Source organism: Pseudomyrmex gracilis, unplaced genomic scaffold (assembly GCF_002006095.1).
Source record: "Pseudomyrmex gracilis isolate BER0280 unplaced genomic scaffold, ASM200609v1 scaffold_1954, whole genome shotgun sequence".
Classification (NCBI taxonomy): domain Eukaryota; kingdom Metazoa; phylum Arthropoda; class Insecta; order Hymenoptera; family Formicidae; genus Pseudomyrmex; species Pseudomyrmex gracilis.
Genome location: NW_018022538.1, coordinates 1 through 20119, shown reverse-complemented (window position 1 = coordinate 20119; position 20119 = coordinate 1). Strand labels below are relative to the sequence as shown.

Sequence of the window (20119 nt, the reverse complement as noted above, 5' to 3'; positions counted from 1 at the left end):
GATCTTCTAATTTGCGCCATGGTTGAAACATGAGTAATAATGAAAAGAAATAATTCTCCGGTTGTGTTATTACATTGTATTTATAATGATTAATAAGATATTCACGCTTCCGTGCTTTAAGATATAGACCTTTATCTATTTTGTAATATACAACATACTTACTTTTTGGTTTGGTCTTCGTGATATCATACCATTTTGCAAATTCATAAAGAGACACATTTTCTAATTCTTTCGGTCTTATTGGATAATAAGTATCTATCAAAGACGGACAAAATATATCCGTAGATTCTTTATCGAGATTTTCAATCTCTTTGCGAGTCTTTAATTTTCTATATCTAATTTGATTAACATCTAGCCATCTAATAGTCGTATTTCGTATTATTATACAGGATATTTTGTAAATGATAACAACCAGGCAAGGAATGATTCTTCATGAAATTAAATAGAAACGTAGAATAAAATTTTTTTATAGGAAACATTTCCGTGATAATTTTAAATGTGATATAATTCTGAAATATATTTTTTGTAAAGTATTTTTTTAATAACCGTACCATAATATTTTCATAAACATACATTTAATAAGATAAAGCAATTGTAAAGTGTTTAGTATAATAATGATCATTAAGTCTCCTGATTACTCAACCAAGAACTCCGCATTGACGGTGGTAATGTAGTATCGCGGTAGAAGTTAGAACTTAGTCTTACGTAGAAAATGTACGTGTTGACAAAATTTTGTTTTGCCTGCCATTATTATATGTGCTACATTCTAAAAATATGACTTGTCTCATGCTTAGCACGTTTGTAAAAATTGGCGAAAATTAAAGTTATCTGAAATTTATACATAGACGCATATTTTTTACTCCTCTCAACAGCTGTCAATCCGTGTTTTCCTCTGTGTGTGTATGTGTATATATATATATTTGTGTGTGTGTGTGTGTGTGTGTGTGTGTGTGTGTCTGTGTGTGTGTGCGTGCGTGTGCGCGCGCGCGCTCGCGTGTGTGTCTGAATATGGCTCACTTTATGTGACTTTTACGATTGTTTACTAACTGTCAAGGGAAGAAAGGAGTTTTCGCAGATTTTTACAAGTGTTTTAAAGCGATTTCATGATTTTATTTCATCTAAATTCGTTTTATTTATAAATGGCATGCAAGAAATTTTCACGTGTCATTTCTCGTTTATAACGTCACGATTCCAACATGGCCACGGTGACGGGAGTCTTTATATTACTTCGTATTTTTTTAGGTAAAATATCTTACTTGAATTTAAAAGAATTATATCTTGTGAAACTTCTGGGGAAACATTAATCGATCTTTGAGGAGTAACAGGCGGTACGTTCTCTTCTGAAGAATGCCTTCCTTCTGGATTATTTTCTGGAGAAACATGAACAGATCTTTGAGGAGTAACAGGCGGTATGTCCTCTTCTTCTGAAGAATGCCTTCCTTCTGGATTATTTTCTGAAGAAACATGAACAGATCTTTGAGGAGGAGTAACAGGCGGTATGTCCTCTTCTTCTGAAGAATGCCTTCTTTCTGGATTATTTTCCAGAGAAACATGAACAGATCTTTGAGGAGGAGTAACAGGCGGAATGTTTTCTTCTTCTGAAGAATGTCTTCTTTCTGGATTATTTTCCGGAGAAACATGAACAGATCTTTGAGGAGAAATAAAGGTGTTTGTTCGTCTACGCCTACGGCCACGACCACGGTAGTAGATAGATACATTCACTTGTCTAGATGAAGTTTGGTCAACAACTGTATTTTCTAAAAATAACAAATAATATATTCTCATTAGAATTATTAAAATAATTTAACAATTTAATAATACTACTCGTGTGAAGTTGCTAGTCCCCCATCGGGCGCCTCCTCTGGTGGGGCATTGGGGAATGTTCGTCGGTTTGCCGGAGGGTACCGGGGAAATAAAATACTCGGGGTGGACCAAAATTAGCAAAAAGATAGCAATGGAAAAAATAATAACGAAAAGTACTACCCCAGGTGGTAGCCCAGGCCCTAGCCTGGTAAATCCACCCTCTATGGAGGTTGACCCCATGGATTCTGGGGAGAGAGCGGTAACCATTGCCTACTAAAGATTCGAGTAAAGAAAATAATATAATATTAAAATCACCAGCTAAGGGTGACAATGAACAATACAGCCAGGCTAAGACAAAAAACAGAGTAACAGTAAAATTCTACTACAGCAAGCTGTACCTGTGACATTTTCAAAACAGAGTTAGAGCAAAATCCATAGATGTTCTAAGCTACCAGAGGTCCGCCAAAGATAGACAAAACTTAAATAAAAATTTAACCACAAATATATTGGGTAATAGGTAGAAAATCCCAACTATCTCTTGAGAATAAGTGTTAATATACAAAACATTAAAGCTTATATGGACCTATGGTATTCAACTTTAGGGCACAGCATCTACCTCAAATAATGAGATCTTACAAAGATTTCAGTCCAAGATTCTCAAAATAATTACACACGCGTCATAGTACGTTCCGAATAAATTACTTCATCGCGACTTAAACATTCCAACAATTAAGGAAGCTATTAAGGAATACAATCTGAAATATTGTGATAGGCTAATCGAGTATCCTAACTGTTTTGTCACAGAACTCATGAAAGAAAGAAGAATTGTACAAAAATTTAAAAGAAAACTTCCATCGGACCTTACAAAAAAACCCTTAACTTGACTAAATATTGTAAAAATAAAGTAGAATGGAATAAATGTAAACATAAAAATGGGTCGTTACAATGTATATTCAAATATACATATAATATATAAGGGTACGGCAATGGTCATATACCTTGCTTGTCTTTTGATCTAAGTCATAAACGTTACTGAATGTCCAGCGCTGGACAGATCATCCTGTGATGATCTAGGATGTTAAATAAAAAAAATAATATTAGTTTTTAATTGTACTTTCTTTATTAATACGTACCTCTTTCATTCCGTATTTCAGAAAAATGTTCTAGATGTACATCATCGTCGTTATTGGCATCTGTAAATATTTGAACCATTATAAGTTTAAGGAAATGTTATATATCATAATATAAAAAAAAATTTTTATAATATTTAAATTATCTTCTAATTTAATTTAATAAAATGAATAAAATTTCAAAAAAATTTAAGGAAAAAATCAAGAAAATTTAATATAATAAAGATATTATCAACTTATAACTGGTATAAATTTAATGTTGGGAGGAGAGGTCAGAGAAGGAGGGAAAGAAAAAATGCTTACTAAAAATTTGTCCTTCAGTACTCACAATTTCAGTAAAAAGCAAACTTTCTTTAATATAGAAATTTAATAATAACTAAGAACATGAATAAAAAAAAAATAAAAATTTCTTACCTTCATGTATTAATTGCTGCATGCTGTAATGTCGGTCTTGATGTTGATTGTAAAACATTTTTAAAAATTGTTCTAAGGATATCCTGTCAGTAACAAGATCTTCTTGAAGTTCTACAATACGTAAATTGTTTTGTCTTTCTAAACGTGAACATATTCTTCTAACACGTAAACCACTCTTAGCTCTTTCAAGATCAAGTTCTTGATCAGTAAGAATGTCAGATAACTTTTCTAAAAAAAACATAAATAAAACATAATGATGTTATACTACTTGGTTAAAATAAATAATCATAAAAGTAATTACCTAAAAACAACCATAAATTTGAATGCTTCGAACCAAACTTTTTTGCTGCTATATTATGGAAAGATTCAACTATATTATTAGTCCTCATAGGACATTTATAAACGCTAACTTTTGATGCGGCTTGAAGCCAATTGCGACGTAGATATGCCAAAAATAAATATATATCTGGATACTCTTCCATTGTATCTGCTTGTTTTTCTATTATTTTGTAAGCTTCTGAGAAAGATTTGGGTGGAGCTAGAGGTAACGTCATTGTCATAAACAAAACATCACGAGGTGCATGTAACAAATTTAAACATTTCCATTTTCGGAAAATTGCCTAAAAAGTAATATCAGAATTGTAAAAAGATTTCGGTTATTGTCATAAAATAGATATATTTATTAATTCTAATATTTTTCCCAAACTCTTTTTTACTAGTCCCATGCCTGGAGTCTCAATTAACAAACTTGAGAAAGGAGGAGGGGAAGGATAACAACTTTGAAAAAAACCAGGGTATATCTGACCTGGATGATAGCACCCTACGGGTTCCTACCTAGAAATACAGGTAAGCTGCTGCCTTGCAGTGAAGCGTTGAATCGTCAAAGATTAGAGGAAGAAAACCTTGATCACAAATCACCTAGTCCTCCAGGTCGAGGGTTGAGGCAACTAGTAATTTATCACTTGTAAAAACAATACCACTAAAAACTCTAAATTTAGCCTCGGATGCAAAGACAGAAACAACTGGCAACGACAAAAGCAGAGAAAAAGAATTATAATATTATAAGAATATTACAATTCGATACCTGGAACGTTCATAGCACCATGGAGAAAATAGAATTCATTGCAAATAAACTGGGAAAACTAAATATAGATATTGCGGTATTGAGTGAAATAAAAAGGAAAGGAAATGGCACAGAAAACACATTGAAAATTACATCCATTTCTATAGCGGAATCCCCAAAGATCAACGAGCAAGAAGGGGAGCCTCTATTTTAATAAAAATGGCTTTAAAGGATAAAGTATCAAACTGGGAACCTTTCAACAAAAACTTACTAAAAATAAACATAATTACATCACAGAAAAATGACAAATTATTGCTATTAAGCAGCATATATTCCGTCAAACGCTGAGTCCGTAGCAATCAAGGACGAGCTCTACGAAAAGATACGAAACCGTGGAAGATGTGGGAGATTCAAGAGGTATTGGGAAATATAAATGCCCATGTAGAATCGGAAAAACAGATCAAATAATTGGACCATATGGAAGACAACAGACAAATAATAATGAAAGAAGACTTATCCACCTATGTAAAAATAATAATCTACAAATAATAAATGGTTTTTACAAACACAAAGATATACACAAATATATATGGATCCAACCGACCAGAAACCTAAAGTCAATAAGACTATATGATTGTAAAAAACAAAGGAAATTTAAAGTACAAGATGTCAGAGCATTTAAAAGTGTAACATGTGGATCGGGCCATTTTTTAGTAAAAAGCCAAAATATTGTTCCCGATTGTATATAACAGCCGAACTACAGCAAATCCAGACAGTGAGATAGAACAAGTTACATACCCCCAAGTACAAAATAGATATCCTTGCTGACGAGAGTATACAACACTTTTATCAAACAAGACTGAATGAAAAACTACAAGAAATAGATATTAAATCGTTCGGAGAAACATACACAATTATAATTGAGAGTATACATAAAGCAGCTAAGAAAGCATTGAAGGAGGAGAAGAAACAGCAGCAACAAAGTCTGGTGGAACAAGGAAATAAAGGAGATGATAAGAAGGAAAAAACGTAAATATTTGAGGTGGCTTGGCACGAAAACAGAGGAAGATAGGTAAGAATATAAGAGGATAACAAAACAGAATAAACAAATGATATTGAGAAAGAAAAATAAAATATGGGACAAAAAGTGCCAAAAAATAAATACATATATTGGAGGCAGAAAATGTAATGAAGTGTGGAACTTTATTAAAAAAGTCAAATGCAACAAGAGGGTAAGAACCAATATCACAGTAATAGAAAATAAAAAATGGGTTAAACATTACAAAGAATTACTAACAGAAGACAGAACCGAGTATATGATTCACGAAAAGGATACACCAATAAAAATTGAAGGAGAGGAGATAATAATAGAGGTGGAAACGATCAAGAGCTGTAGCAAAACTAAAAAATGGAAAAGCTGCCGGACCGTGAGGTATTCCCACCGAACTAATTAAAAATGGCACAGAAAAACTGTTTAGACTGCTAACCAAAATAATAAATGTGTTTAAATGGACATCCGACACCCAAACAATGGAAGGAAATATATATATACTCAATATACACAAGAAAGATAGTAAACAAAACTGTAATAATTATAGAAGCATATCGGTAACAAGCACAATTAGGTTATATGAAAGAATTATTAGATTTAATAGAGGAGCAATGCCAAGAACAGGAAGAAGAGCATAGCGGATTCAGGGCAGGTCAATCGTGTGCTAACAATGACATTCTGTCTTAAGCAAATAATAGAGAAAAAGTCCGCTACTAACAGGAGTACGCACCTAGTGTTCATTGACCTACAGAAAGCATATGATAACGTTCCTATTAAGGAACTATGGAAGATGCTACAAAATACTAGCATCAACCAGACAAGGCTATATAAAACCTCTATGAAGAATCAAATTCGAGGATAAAAGTAGGAAAGCAACTCTCACAATCATTCTCGGTTATTAAAGGGTTGAGATAAGGATGTTGCATATCGTCAATATTATTTAAAATATATGTGGTTGCTGCTCTTAGACAATAAAAAAGAAAAGTACGGGGAATGGGCATCTAAATCATATGCTTGTATGTACACGCTACAGTTCAAAGACGACCAAGTAATTATAGCAAATGATAAAGAGGATGTAGAGTATATGTTACAGAAACTAATAGAAGAATATGACAAATGGAGGCTGAAGATAAATAAAAATAAGACCAAATACCTATGTGTAGGAGAAACACAGGAAAACTTACAAATAGAAGCTGGAGAAATAAGGATATGTAAGAAAAACAAATATCTAGGAGTAATCTTCACAGACATGGGAACGAATAACAAAGAAGTATATATCAGAATAATAACACACGCCTGCAAACCTATATCTTGTTTGAACAGCATTTTGTGGAGTAGAGAAATTAGTAAAAAAAGAAAGTTTAACATATACCAAACCATGATAAAAAGCAGCTTTGTATATGGAGCCGAGACGTGGAAAATAACTGACAAACAGAAGAAAAGAATAAAAGCGGTAGAGATGGATGCCATAAGAACTGTCAGAATCTCAAGGAAAAATAGAATCAGGAATAAAATAATAAAAAAAAAAGTGGGAATTGACGGCAGCGAAATACAGGACATAGAGGAAAGATAATTAATATGGTACGGACATATAAATTGTATGGACAGAGAAAAACTCCCATAGATGATAATGAAGTGGCAAGAAAGAAAAAGAGGAAGACCCAGGACGACGTGGGGAACAGAAATCAAGAGAGCAATGAGTGACAGGAACTTACAGGAAGACCAATGGAATGATAGGAGAGGCTGGATTAAGGGAATCGGAGGCGATGCAAGACACTATAAACCGATATATATATACTTTTTTTTATCTATTAACTACTGCGATTTAATATTTTATTTTCATTAATCAAATATTATTTAATTATTTTTGTAAGTAAAGTGTATTATACCTGATTAAAATGGAACCAACATCCATGTATTGCAGCAGATGGAAAATTTTCACTTACTGATATTCCTGCTGCACGTTCATAATCTAACATTATGAATTTAATATTTTTTTCAAGATCAGGAATTAGTTGCTTTATTTTTATCCATATAGCATCATACAGAAATTTAGTTCGTGTTTCGCATAATATAAAAACTGTTGCAATTGCCTGAAATATTAATTTAATTTATTTTTTCAAGTAAAACAATTAATTAGATTAAATTTTATGATATATAATAATGAAAAAACTTACCGTTTGACAGTAACGGATATGTATTGTAAATAGCTGCGCTATTTTTGGAACTTTTGGAACGATCTATAAATAAATGACAAAATAAGGCACTCAAATATTTTTATAGTTATGTTAAAAGTACAAATATATTAAAAAAACAATACTTACAGAAAATGTCCCATCAAGATACATTTCGGTGGATGCAGCCAACTCTTTCAATAGTATATCTGTACTGAATATAAGGGCCGTTTCATTTTTTATTGATGTTGCTTTACCTTTATATATACTGCTTAAAGGTTCATAGGTTTGAAGCTTTGTATGTAAATCCAAAAAATTTGAAGGCAACGATGGTTTATATTTGATTTTTTCACGATAAAGAGGTGACCGCATTGTATTATATGATACCGATGCGGCTGCTACAGGATAACGTCGAGATACAGTATCAAAAATATCTTTACTATTTGTGTATCTATTTTTACACATTTGTTTCATTTCTTGTTTCATTTTCAATTTTTCAGATAATGCTGTATCTGGTGGATGATCATGTTCTTTAATAAGAGTGTACATTTCACCATCTTGTTGCAGACTTCCTTTGCATTTAAAATAACTTCTCCTATTACATCGATAAATATATTCATACCGATTGTCTCTATTATACATATATCCATTAAACACATATAGACGGCTATTTGTCTTTTTACCAGGAAATTCTTCCATCTATAAACATAACAATAAAATCAAGAAAACAAAATCAAGTCATTTAAATATTAGTAATGTATCTCCTACAATTATAAGTGTGCAAAGCAAGCATTTGCAAATCGAATCGAATCTTCGATAATCAAATTAAATCAAATTTGAAATTTTTATATCTAACTGAATAGAATCTAATTCAAATACAAATAAAATTTTAATCAAATTTTTCGGACTCATATATAAATTTAAACATAAACAAAATTAAGTAGAAATGCTTTTACGGAGCCGACATTATTTGTTAATGTGTATAATTAAAACAAAATGCCAACTGGCACCGAAACGCCTCTCGCAATCTGCTTATATTTCACTTTGACGGAATCTTTTCCACGAGAGACAGCTAGATACTTGACATTGTCTTGGAAGCGCCGTGGAAAGCTTTGGTGAGCGCGGGAGGTTGTGCTGGCGCAATGCAGCGCTTGCGAGTAGTTATGACTGGGTTGTCATGTCTGGCGCATTACGGTCGGCCGCAATACCTTCTATTTATTAACGTATATTAAAAAAGATTTAATTTCCAATAATATTAGATATAGTAGAATTTACACATGCGATGTAGTTCTATGTAATTCTATTAAATATTCTAATTGTTTGTAAAATATGTAAATTTTAAACAAAATTATTTTACTATAGACATACCATTACTGTTACATTATATAACTTTATTGTTCTTGCTCAATTGCGATTTGTAATCGGCTTGAAAATATAGTTACTCGATAGAAAACTATTTGAAATAAGTACTACAATTATTACAAATGATTACTGAAGGTACGCTATTAATTGGATTTTAGCAAATTATAAAGTCGAATAACGAATAATGTTAATACTCTGGTGTCGCAACTGTCAATTCGATTCGCAGTCGACGCCTGTCAATATATCGTGCGGTCGTAGCTGAATGAATTATACACTGTTACAAATATTCTTAAATTTAATTAACTTTTAATGTACATTGGTGAATAAAATTTAAAATCTTAGTAACTGAAAAAACTATTAATGTACATGTTGATGAGATTTAACTTAAAAATTAAGTGTATTGAAATTACATATACTTTTTATTTATGGATATAAATGACATTTTAATGAACAGTAATTGAAATAATTATTAAAGTACATTTTCAATAAGTAGTTAATGAAATATAAATATTGAGTAACTTAAAAATTAATTGTATTGAAATTTAATACACATGTAATTTATGGATATGAATGACATTTTAATTGAAATAACTAATAATATACACGTTAATGCAATTACCGAAGAAGATTCCACAACAATTAAACTTATAATTGAACATCTTTTTCTCATTCCCATAATTAAATATAATTGAAATAATTAATGAGGTATGCCTTAATACAATACGTTAATATCCATGAACCATACTATAATTGTTTAATAAACAAAATTATTTCAGTGACGTTGCATATTCTTTTAAACAATAGGCAAAAAAATAGATCATACAATTTTAAAAAATAATTACAAAAATGGAATGCTAAATAAAAATTTATAATATATAGTAGCAAATATTGTGATGATAAATGCTATTATATACCTGTAATTAAATACTTTTCAAAAGTAGTAAGTATATGATTTTATTCGATTTGATTTAATTTAACATATTTGCACACCTCTATTGTCCAAATTATTATATAAATTACTATAAAATAAATCGTATATTTCAGATTATAATTAAAACAAAAGTATTCCGAATTAGTCTAATAGTAATGCTATCAGTAATAGAAAAATTAATAAAAATTCGACGAACTCACCAATACCACAAAAAAAAGACAACTTCTAATTGTTTTTATAAATTTCTGTATATTTCTTATAATACATTTTTCATTATAGAAACTAATAATAAACATGAATATAAAGTCTTACTACAAATTGCCTAATATTTCTATAAAAAAAAGTTTATTTCTACAGTTATTTATAATTTTGCCCTATCTTTAATTGAATATATTAGATAGAACATTTTAATTGCGCAAAGTATACTATATGCCTAAATACGTACAAATAAACGCATATTGTAATGATATTACCCAGATAACCAAATTTGTCGAAACAGATTTTGCCAAATGCTTGTTACAAATTTTGTTAGCAGAAAGACATCAAATATGATGCAGAGTTTGTTTTATCTGGCAATGTTGCAAAATTGCTAGCAAAAATATATCCAAGCTTGTTGACAAAGCATAACAGCAAATTGCTGGCAAAAACCGAGCAAAGCTTGCGCATAATTTGAGACCAAATTGACGCCAAATATGAAGCAAGATTTGTGCAACACGATTTAATAGCAAAATAACAGCAAAAACCGAGCAAGACTTGCAGTTCAGTCAAACTGCATGGTCTTTAAAGGGCCATTTAATTATATCTTGACTTATTTCTAAATTACATATTTACTACACTATCTATAATCCATATACATAAAATTACTTTTACATTTGAGTATTTACTCTATTTCCAATATAATTAAATATTAAAATGAGATAATGAAATATTGTTTTAGGAAACTAAGTATTAGAAAGCCTATATGAGCGATGCTAGAGGTACGCACGTTTTATATGTGTATGTATAAATTTATAAAGAATTATTGACATATATCCTAAATTTATGTTTACAAATTATATACATATATACATATATACATATATATGATTATATATACACATATATATATAATATTTATACATAATATATATAAAATTATATTCAAAGTTGAATATTAAATCGACAATAATTATATAAATATTAAAATGACATCTATGTAAAATATTTATACTTTTTACAACAATTAAGTGTCTGTATAATATTTAATTTTACAATACTTTTATATTATTAAAAAATATAACTTATATTATGCACGTACGATATTTACCGTTTATTAGTAATTGATTTTTGCTAAACAGATATGAAAACCGATTAAGTATTATGGCCACACTGCACTCTCTTAGTAGAATCAATTAAAACTTTACTAATTGATCAGTGATAAAAAAGTTTACTAAGAATAAGTGATAATATCACTGATTTGCAGTGAAAAAAATGCCTCTTTTAAAGTTAGGTGTCAGTAACAAATTAGTTTTCCTAGAAAGAGCAGTTACAATTATGCTAATTTACTTAGTAACAAATAGTTTTACTTAGAATCAGTAACAATATCACTTAATGCCATTAATATATTAGTTTTAAAGTAATTGATTTTGAAAGTCTCAATGGCTGAATTGATAGTGTTCGCTTAGTAATCAGAGTGTTCTAGGTTCCAGGTTCGAATCCAGTCGAGATGATTTCTGACAATGTGTTTTTTCTACAAAGTAATACTAGAAAAACATAGAGAATAACCAAGAAAACTTACTCGAGGACATAAATTGTAAATCTAAATCATTTTTTTGTATTATAAATATTATTTTGCTATCAAATCGTGTTGCGCAGATCTTGCTCCATATTTGGTGTCAATTTGGTCTCAAGTTATGTTATCAAGCTTTGCTCGGTTTTTGCTAGCAATTTGCTGTTATGTTTTGTCACCAAGGTTTGGCGACAAAATCCAAGCTTAATGCGGACATAGTTGATGCCAATTTGCTGAATAAGTTTGCTCGAATTTGTTACCAATTTGCTGGCAAATTCCGAGCAAATTGTTTACTGGGTAGATATCTGATTTACCTTAAATTAAAAAAAATTAAAGCATTAACATGATGACATTACTAAGATATTAATAAGCGTTATCTTTGAACTCTTTCTTATAATGTGACTTTTCTTTGACAGCAGCCTTAAAATAACAATAATTTTCTGTTTCTATAAAGAAAAATATACAAGAAAATGTAAAAATAAAATGTTCTCATGAAATGATAACATCTGCAATTATATTGTTATATACTTACTATTTTTTGTTTTAGTACAGGGCACCAAAATATTTTTTTATAACAAACACTATATGCAAAACGTAATGAGCCTTTTGATTGAATTAAACAAGTGTAATCTAAATAATTTTGTATATATAATATACCGTGCACGGCATGTATGCGGAACTTGATTGCGTTCAAGGAGGATAACCTATAAAAGATATATTTGGAAAATTTACCAAATGCAATTAATTAATGAATATCTCTCAAATGATTACTTATTTTACATTCTTTTACGGTAGAAATCCGGCAAGAAACATTATTATGTACCTTAATTGGCTGGCTGGAAAATGAGCCGATCTACATACGGAGCAACGTTGAACCGTTGGACCACAGCCCTATTCCCTGTTCTTAAAAACATGCGAATAATTTTCGTATATGAAAGTAGCAGAATAACCAATAGAATTATTCGGTGTTATTTTCCTATTGGCTATTTTGTTATTTTCGTATACGTAAATTATTCGCACGTTTTCAAAAATAAAGCCTTAGGGTGATCGATTCTATATCACACAATGTAAGGATTTCCGTGTTTAAATAAGTATAAATGGCTTTCTACAATAAGCTGTTAGTTGGTATCATAAGTCATAAGCCATAAGAATTATAGGCTTTCTACAATAAGCTATTAGTCGGTATCATAAGTCATAAGCCATAAAAATTGACCAATTACAGTCAAATCCCAGATAGCACACAGCATTCAAAAAGAATTCAGGTTTATGTCATCAATACTGAGTTCATTTTGAAATGCAAAAAGAATGCTTTTCCTGACTTTTTCTTTCTTTTTCAGAAAAAGTATTCTTTTTGCATTTCAAAATGAACTCAGTATTGGTGACATAAATCTGAATTCTTTTCTTAATCTTTTTGAATTCTCTGTGCTATCTGGGATGTGAAGAGAATATTCAACTGTGATTGATCAATTCTTATGGCTTATGACTTATGATACCGACTAAAAGTTGGTTAAGTCCCGGTCTACAATAGATGTAGTAACCCTTAAGCCGTAAGAAATTGACCAACCATGGTCGATTATTCTCCTCATACTTAACTATGATTGGTCAATTTCTTACGGCTTAAGACTTACTACATCTATTGTAGACCGGGACTAATAGGCTTTCTACAATAAGCTATAGGGCCTAAACAGAATAGTTGACTTATAATTATAAGACAAGTTTTACGACTTGAGTCTTTGTCATTAGTAACGCACAATAATTGTCTTGTGTTTCAAGTCTTAAGTTACGAACAAAATCTCTTTTTAGTTTAAGATTTGAGACATAAGACAGTTATTGTGCGTTACTAAAGACAAAAGACTCAAGTCGTAAAACTTGTCTTAAAATTATAAGTCAACCGTTCTGCTTAGGCCCATAAGTTGGTATCATAAGTCATAAACCATAAAAATTGACCAATCACAGTCAAATGTGAAGAGAATATTCAACTGTGATTGATCAATTCTTACGGCTTATGACTTATGATACCGACTAATAGCTTATTGTAGAAAGCCTATAAAGCCTATAGCACATGAAATGTATAACACCGCACAAGAATAAGGGCCTGCGCACAATAGAGAAATATTAGATATAAAATATAAAATATAAAATGTTAGGATCAGTTTCCTCAATAAATATTACAGATAAATAATAAGTTATATTATACACGTTATATAATAAGAAATATGACGCTTTCTTAATTGTTATTGTTATGTTTCTTGACGCGCACAAAGAAACTAACGAATTGTCTTGTGTGTTTGATTTAATAAATTCTATTTATTAAAAACACAAAAAGAGTTGTTTGTCTACATGAGCTCACAAAGAAGAATGAATTGAATGAATGAAAGAAAGAATGAGAATCGCCTTCATCAAAAGAATGCTTGTTTACATGTTGCTAGGCAAACCCTTAGGATTTTAATCGATTCATTAAGTGTCGTATATCGATACATCATATCGATATACAACAGTTATCTATAGTTGTTATATAATTGTGTTAAACAAATTAGTTTCAAAATTGATTTTTGCAACGTACTTTTTACGATTTAATTTTTGCCATTTCCGCCATTTTCTTTTTCTGTTTCTTTCGTTTCTAGCATGGTAGAAGGGATAACTGTTATACTTCCACCATGGTTTCTAGGGTTGCGTTGAGAATGAACGTGTAGGTGCACCCAGATATCATTTTATTCTTGTTTAACATTCAATAAACAACAAAGATAACATGATATCTGGGTGCACTCGGACGTTCATTCTGAACGCATCTCATGGCCACTTGCACCAACGCCGATTAACTTAATCGGATGATTATCCTATCGGAATTAACCAATCGCATTGCCTGTTGTGTGAAATAACAAATGCGATTGGTCAATTCCGATAGAATAATCAGCCGATTAAGTTAATCGGCGTTGGTGCAAGTGGCCCTCAGTAGAATAGCTTTTTTGCATTGCGCAGCTATATTGTGCATTTGTCTCCTTTGTCTCAATTCGTCTTTCACGTGTGAGAATTACATTACAATCTCCAACTTCTTTGTGAGAATTTTCGTTCGACGGGCGATCACGTCCCGTAAGTGGACGTGATCGCCCGTTACCGTAATAAGAAACTGAAAAGTGCCAATAATCGTGGTTTATTTGCTTTGAAATTAATCTTTCGAATATGTTGGTTGAGCCTAAATTGACGAACACGTCACCGAACTTCGGCAAATCATCCGACAAAACGAGGTTAGTGTGCACAAGAGAACATGAACAAGAATGAGGTGAATACTTGATAACCAAAGGTTTGGAACGACTCGTATATTAATAATAACAAGGCGAAACTATCCCATTGCTTGTTGTGTCGCCAATATCAAAGAAATTTATACTGTTTAAGATCAAGAAATGTTTATTTTGTATGCAGTACAATTTGTTTTATACATTTGCCATTTCTCATTTATGCATTTTCTATCCATGTAGAATAAAATTTTGAATGATTGATAATTAATCACTATTATAATCGATTTGTATCTGGGTACTTGTACATTGTCATGATGTACAAAGTTATGTATAAGTAGAATTACTTATTAATGAACTGTGTAATAACAATGTGATTTTGTTTTTATTTTTGCTTTGGCTAAGTAATCTATGGAAGGAGAATATGTTGTTAATTCGGAAATATTTCTGAGATATCTTGGGAAGGAAAAAGAAAATATAATTGCCAAAAATCTACGTTTGTTGAAATCTTAGCAAAGTGAAGCAAAAGATTTGATTTACCGTGAATAAACTTATTGTAATTAACAATATTCTTTCAGGAAATATTGTAACTTGTAGCAGAGTAGTCAGTGAATCAGAAATTCTTACTGATTCCAAGCAAAACAACTCCAAGCAAATGTATAATGCGAGTGCTTTTGTATTACGAACAAGAACCCTCCAATATCCGCATTATCAATCTTCATCGTCTGTACTGAGTGCCTATCCGTCTTTCAATCTCTCTCTATTGTGCACCCATCAATGGTCCACCATCAGGGTGAGTTTGTGTAATTTTGTTAAATCTACTTATCTGGTGAATTAAGAAAATATTTTTTCTTTATAATGATGGATAATTGGAGAACAAGTTCTACAGTCATTAATAGATTTTAATCCTTGTTGATTTGAGCTGTGATCCTTTTTGATCTTATCTGATATACAATATCGAATAAATTTTACTATAAAAAATGTTCACTACAAAATTGTAATGAAAATTTAATTTTAGTGTTTTTATGTATTACATTTCATAGATTGATACAGCAACCTCCCATACTTTTTTAAAGATATGTGAGTAGCGACAATGTAGCTTTGAATAGCTATATAACGACCTTACTAGAGTGCTGTCACCAAATGTAATTTGGCCGATTCGGCCAAGCTGTCAACCATATGGCTATATATGGGAAGAATAATATAAAGTTAGTTTTGTTTAGAATATTTAAATTTATCTAGATTATCATTATGATATTCGATCATATTGTCTCATTATTATCTGTAATTTGCTATAATTAGATCTTAAGTAAACAAGCTCACATTCCGCAGGCTTGGGATAATGTTGCTGTTGTCACAACTGCTCATACTTCTGAAGGTCTTTGGTGCATCTTAATAATTGTATCGGACATAATGCAAATAATGGTATTAATATATCTGTCGAATTACAAGTAACGAATTTAGATCAAAACATTGATATGAGAGACATGAAGCAAATTCTTTTTTCTTTTCTGGAATTTACTTATTATTAATTGATTATTTTTAAATAATTTTAATAAATTATAAAAATGTATATAAATTTAAATACATATTTAATATTAATTTAAAAATTTATTAAATTTCTGTTTTCATTTATTTTTTCTCATTCTATGTTAATCTCATTCTTTGATCAGTTTAACGTACTATTGTAATACTAAAAATGATAATAGCTACTTGTTGTTAATGTTAGCATGCAACTTTGTGTCGTAACAAATATTTAGTATTATTTATTGAATAGATCTTGGAGCTGAATAAAAACGCTGGACAGGTAGAAAAGTAATGTGGTTAGCAATGCAAGATATTCCAGTCCATCTTTCTTGCATGAAAAATGCTGAAATTACTCCTGACGGCGATGTGCAAAGTTGTCCTGTAAATATAATTAATGCAGTAACTCCTATACCAACCATGTATAACATGAGCTCCCATTCAGCAAAACTTTATGATAGAGGATGAAACCGTTGTGCATAATATTCTTTATATGAGTGATGAGATATTAGATCAAAATGGCACTTTTATTGAAGAGCTTATAAAAAATTATGATGGCAAGGTACTAAGGATAGTTATAATTTGCATTAGTAGTAGCGTAATACATTTTGTTGTCACTAACTTTATCGTTGCAGATGCACGGCGACAGAGAATCAGGTTTTATGGACGACTCCATCTTCGTTGATTTAGTGAATGCTCCAGCAAATTATGAAAAAGACAGAGAGCAATTATGATAAAGACAGAGAGCAGATAAAGAAAGGGAAGGAATCTTTAAAGGAGAAAGAAAATCAAAAAGAAAATGAGAAGAATGATGTTAAAATAAATTCTCAAATAAAGTTAGATAAAACTAAATGTGGGAAGACAGCTGCTACTCCGTTTCCATCGATACATATATTTAATGTAAAGAAATTAAATACCATAATTCAATATTAATTAAATCATATAACATAACTGTTTTGTAATTATTTTAGGCAATTGAGCATGTTTCTCGGTAAAGGAAGATCTAAGGAATTAAAAGAAAAGTATATTAAATTAAAACTGAAAGATCTGATCCAAATGTTTTGCCACCAGAATGTACGCCCAATATAGATGGTATAAATGCAAGAAGTGTACCTAGGGAACAAACAATTCTTTTCATACTTTGTTCTGCAGAAGATGCTTCAAGTACGATTACTTCTTACATCGTGAGTATACTGATATAAAACTTTCTTTATTATTTGAGTTTTATTTTGTGAAGCATTAACCCTAAAAAGTAATACTGTCTGTAGTACTTATTATCAGGGTTGGGTAAGTTAAAAATGTTTAAAGATCACATTAAAATTAATAGCTTTATAAAATTAATTTAGTTATATTAATGATTGCACAAACAAAAAACTAAGTTAAAAGTTGCTTTGAGATTAACATTAGATTAAAAATTAATTTAAAAATGCATTATTCTTGTATTAAAATAAAACGTAATTTTTAAAAATTTAATTTTTTTATTTTACATAGATAAATTTTCAACTTAAAATTAATAAATTAATAATTAAAATTAATTAAAGTTTAGGTGTTTTAAAAATAACTAGTTGAAGTTGAAACTTATTTGAATTTAGCACAATCTAGTTTTAATTTTTTTTTAATTTCAAAATTTTATTGAATAAATAACCCCGTAGTTTTTTTGAAAATTAGTAATTTTTAAATTTTATATTATTTAAACATGAAATATATTCAATCAAAAAAAGGGAAAATTTAAATTCCTAATGCCAATTTGATGACGTGTTTTTATTAGCCATGACGTCATACCTCATGTGAGTAGAATGAAACATCGATACTGATTTTTTTTACACATTGTATATTATTATCAAAACTGAAAAGTTCTTTCACAATATTCGGGCATTACTACTTAATTTTGTTTATGTTTAAATTTGTATATAAGTTCGGGAAAATTTAATTAAAATTTGATTCGTATTTGAATCAGATTCTATTCAGTTAGATATAAAAATTTCAAATTTGATTTAATTTGATTATCGAAGATTCGATTCGATTTGCAAATGCTTGCTTTGCACACTTATAATTGTAGGAGATAAATCATTAATCTTTAAATGACTTGATTTTGTTTTCTTGATTTTATTGTTATGTTTATAGGTGGAAGAATTTCCTGGTAAAAAGACAAATAACCGTCTATATGTGTTCAATGGATATATGTATAATAGAGACAGTCGGTATGAATATATTTATCGATGTAGTAAGAGACGTTATTTTAAATGCAAACGAAGTCTGCAACAAGATGGTGAAATGTACACTCTCATTGCCGAACATGATCATTCACCAGATGCAGCATTATCTGAAAAATTGAAAATGAATCAAGAAATGAAACAAATGTGTAAAAATAGATACACAAAGAGTAAAGATATTTTTGATACTGTATCTCGACGTTATCCTGTAGCAGCCGCATCGGTATCATATAATATAATGCGGTCACCTCTTTATCGTGAAAAAATCAAATATAAACCATCGTTGCCTGCAAATTTTTTGGATTTACGTACAATGCTTCAAACCTATGAACCTTTAAATAGTATATGTAAAGGTAAAGCAACATCAATAAAAAATTAAACGGCCCTTATATTCAGTACAGATATACTAATATACTATTGAAAGAGTTGGCTCCATCCACCGAAATGTATCTTGATGGGACATTTTCTGTAAGTATTGTTTTCCTAATATATTTGTACTTTGGACAAAACTATAAAAATATTTGAGTGCCTTATTTTGTCATTTATTTATAGATTGTTCCAAAAATTCCAAAAATAACGCAGCTATTTACAATACATATCCGTTACTTTCAAACAGTAAGTTTTTTCATTATTATATATTATAAAATTTAATCTAATTAATTGTTTTACTTGAAAAAATAAATTAAATTAATATTTTAGGCAATTGCAACAGTTTTTATATTATGCGAAATACGAACTGAATTTCTGTATGGTGCTACATGGATAAAAATAAAGCAACTAATTCCTGATCTTGAAAAAAAAAATATTAAATTCATAATGTTAGATTATGAACGTGCAGCAGGAATATCAGTCATTGAAAATTTTCCATCTACTGCAGTACATGGATGTTGGTTCCGTTTTTATTAGCCATGACGCCATACCTTATATGTGAGTAAAATGAAACATCAATACTGATTTTTCTTACACATTGTATATTATTGTTACGTCCGGACTGGACGGTAGGCACTTTCGCACTCGCGCTTTCGCAAAACACACACTCTCTTAAATAAATAGGCAGATTTTATAAAACGTAGGCCTTTTTAATAAACGTGACACTTTTAACAGAAAACCAGAATAACGACAACATCACGTCGCTAACGAGCGATAGTCTATTTACAAAATATCGATCGGGATATTCGAATATACACGGCCGTAACATTAATATCAAAACTGGGATAAAACTGAAAAGCTCTTTCACAATACTCGGGTTAAGTTCGAGCAGCGCGTATGTACAAGTGAGATGTATATTAATTAATTTGATTCTTCTACAGTGTAGCTGGTGTAGAAGTCACAGCAATATTAGTCAATCAAATGAAAGTATATAAGAAAAAGTGATATCACAAAGTAGCACCAAGTAAATTTTGTACGTTTGTACTTTTGTACATTATTATCCTAATCTAAGTATACATAACTA

At 30.3% G+C, this 20119-nt stretch overlaps 1 protein-coding gene and 2 long non-coding RNA genes across 5 annotated transcripts in view; 2 read left to right on the top strand and 1 right to left on the bottom strand.

Moving 5' to 3' along the window:
- LOC109862555 overlaps positions 1-12607 on the bottom strand; it is a 13244-nt gene extending 637 nt beyond the window's left edge. Inside the window, exons 1-9 of one of the 2 annotated variants that reach the window (XM_020442620.1) lie at positions 12520-12607; positions 12354-12400; positions 7786-8334; positions 7639-7701; positions 7351-7554; positions 3649-3967; positions 3348-3575; positions 2937-2996; positions 1257-1757 (exon numbers count right to left, since the gene is read on the bottom strand). In XM_020442620.1, coding sequence (XP_020298209.1) covers positions 1257-1757; positions 2937-2996; positions 3348-3575; positions 3649-3967; positions 7351-7554; positions 7639-7701; positions 7786-8334; positions 12354-12365 — 1936 coding nt within the window. In that variant the 5' untranslated portion in view covers positions 12366-12400; positions 12520-12607. Of the gene's footprint in view, positions 1-1256; positions 1758-2936; positions 2997-3347; positions 3576-3648; positions 3968-7350; positions 7555-7638; positions 7702-7785; positions 8335-8720; positions 8847-12353; positions 12401-12519 lie in introns of those variants that run through there. The other variant, XM_020442621.1, reaches the window with a different exon arrangement.
- A 2070-nt stretch (positions 12608-14677) lies between these two features.
- On the top strand, positions 14678-16977 carry LOC109862554. Of its 2 annotated transcripts, none has more exons than XR_002251157.1 (5): positions 14678-14941; positions 15508-15722; positions 15973-16137; positions 16262-16354; positions 16707-16977. It is a non-coding gene; the product is annotated as an uncharacterized LOC109862554 (long non-coding RNA). The 2 variants fall into 2 exon arrangements; XR_002251158.1 differs by having other exon boundaries at positions 16232-16354.
- A 238-nt stretch (positions 16978-17215) lies between these two features.
- On the top strand, positions 17216-20101 carry LOC109862553. The gene is made up of 6 exons (XR_002251156.1): positions 17216-17353; positions 17425-17637; positions 18578-19134; positions 19219-19281; positions 19366-19593; positions 19771-20101. It is a non-coding gene; the product is annotated as an uncharacterized LOC109862553 (long non-coding RNA).
- The last annotated feature ends 18 nt before the right edge of the window (positions 20102-20119 follow it).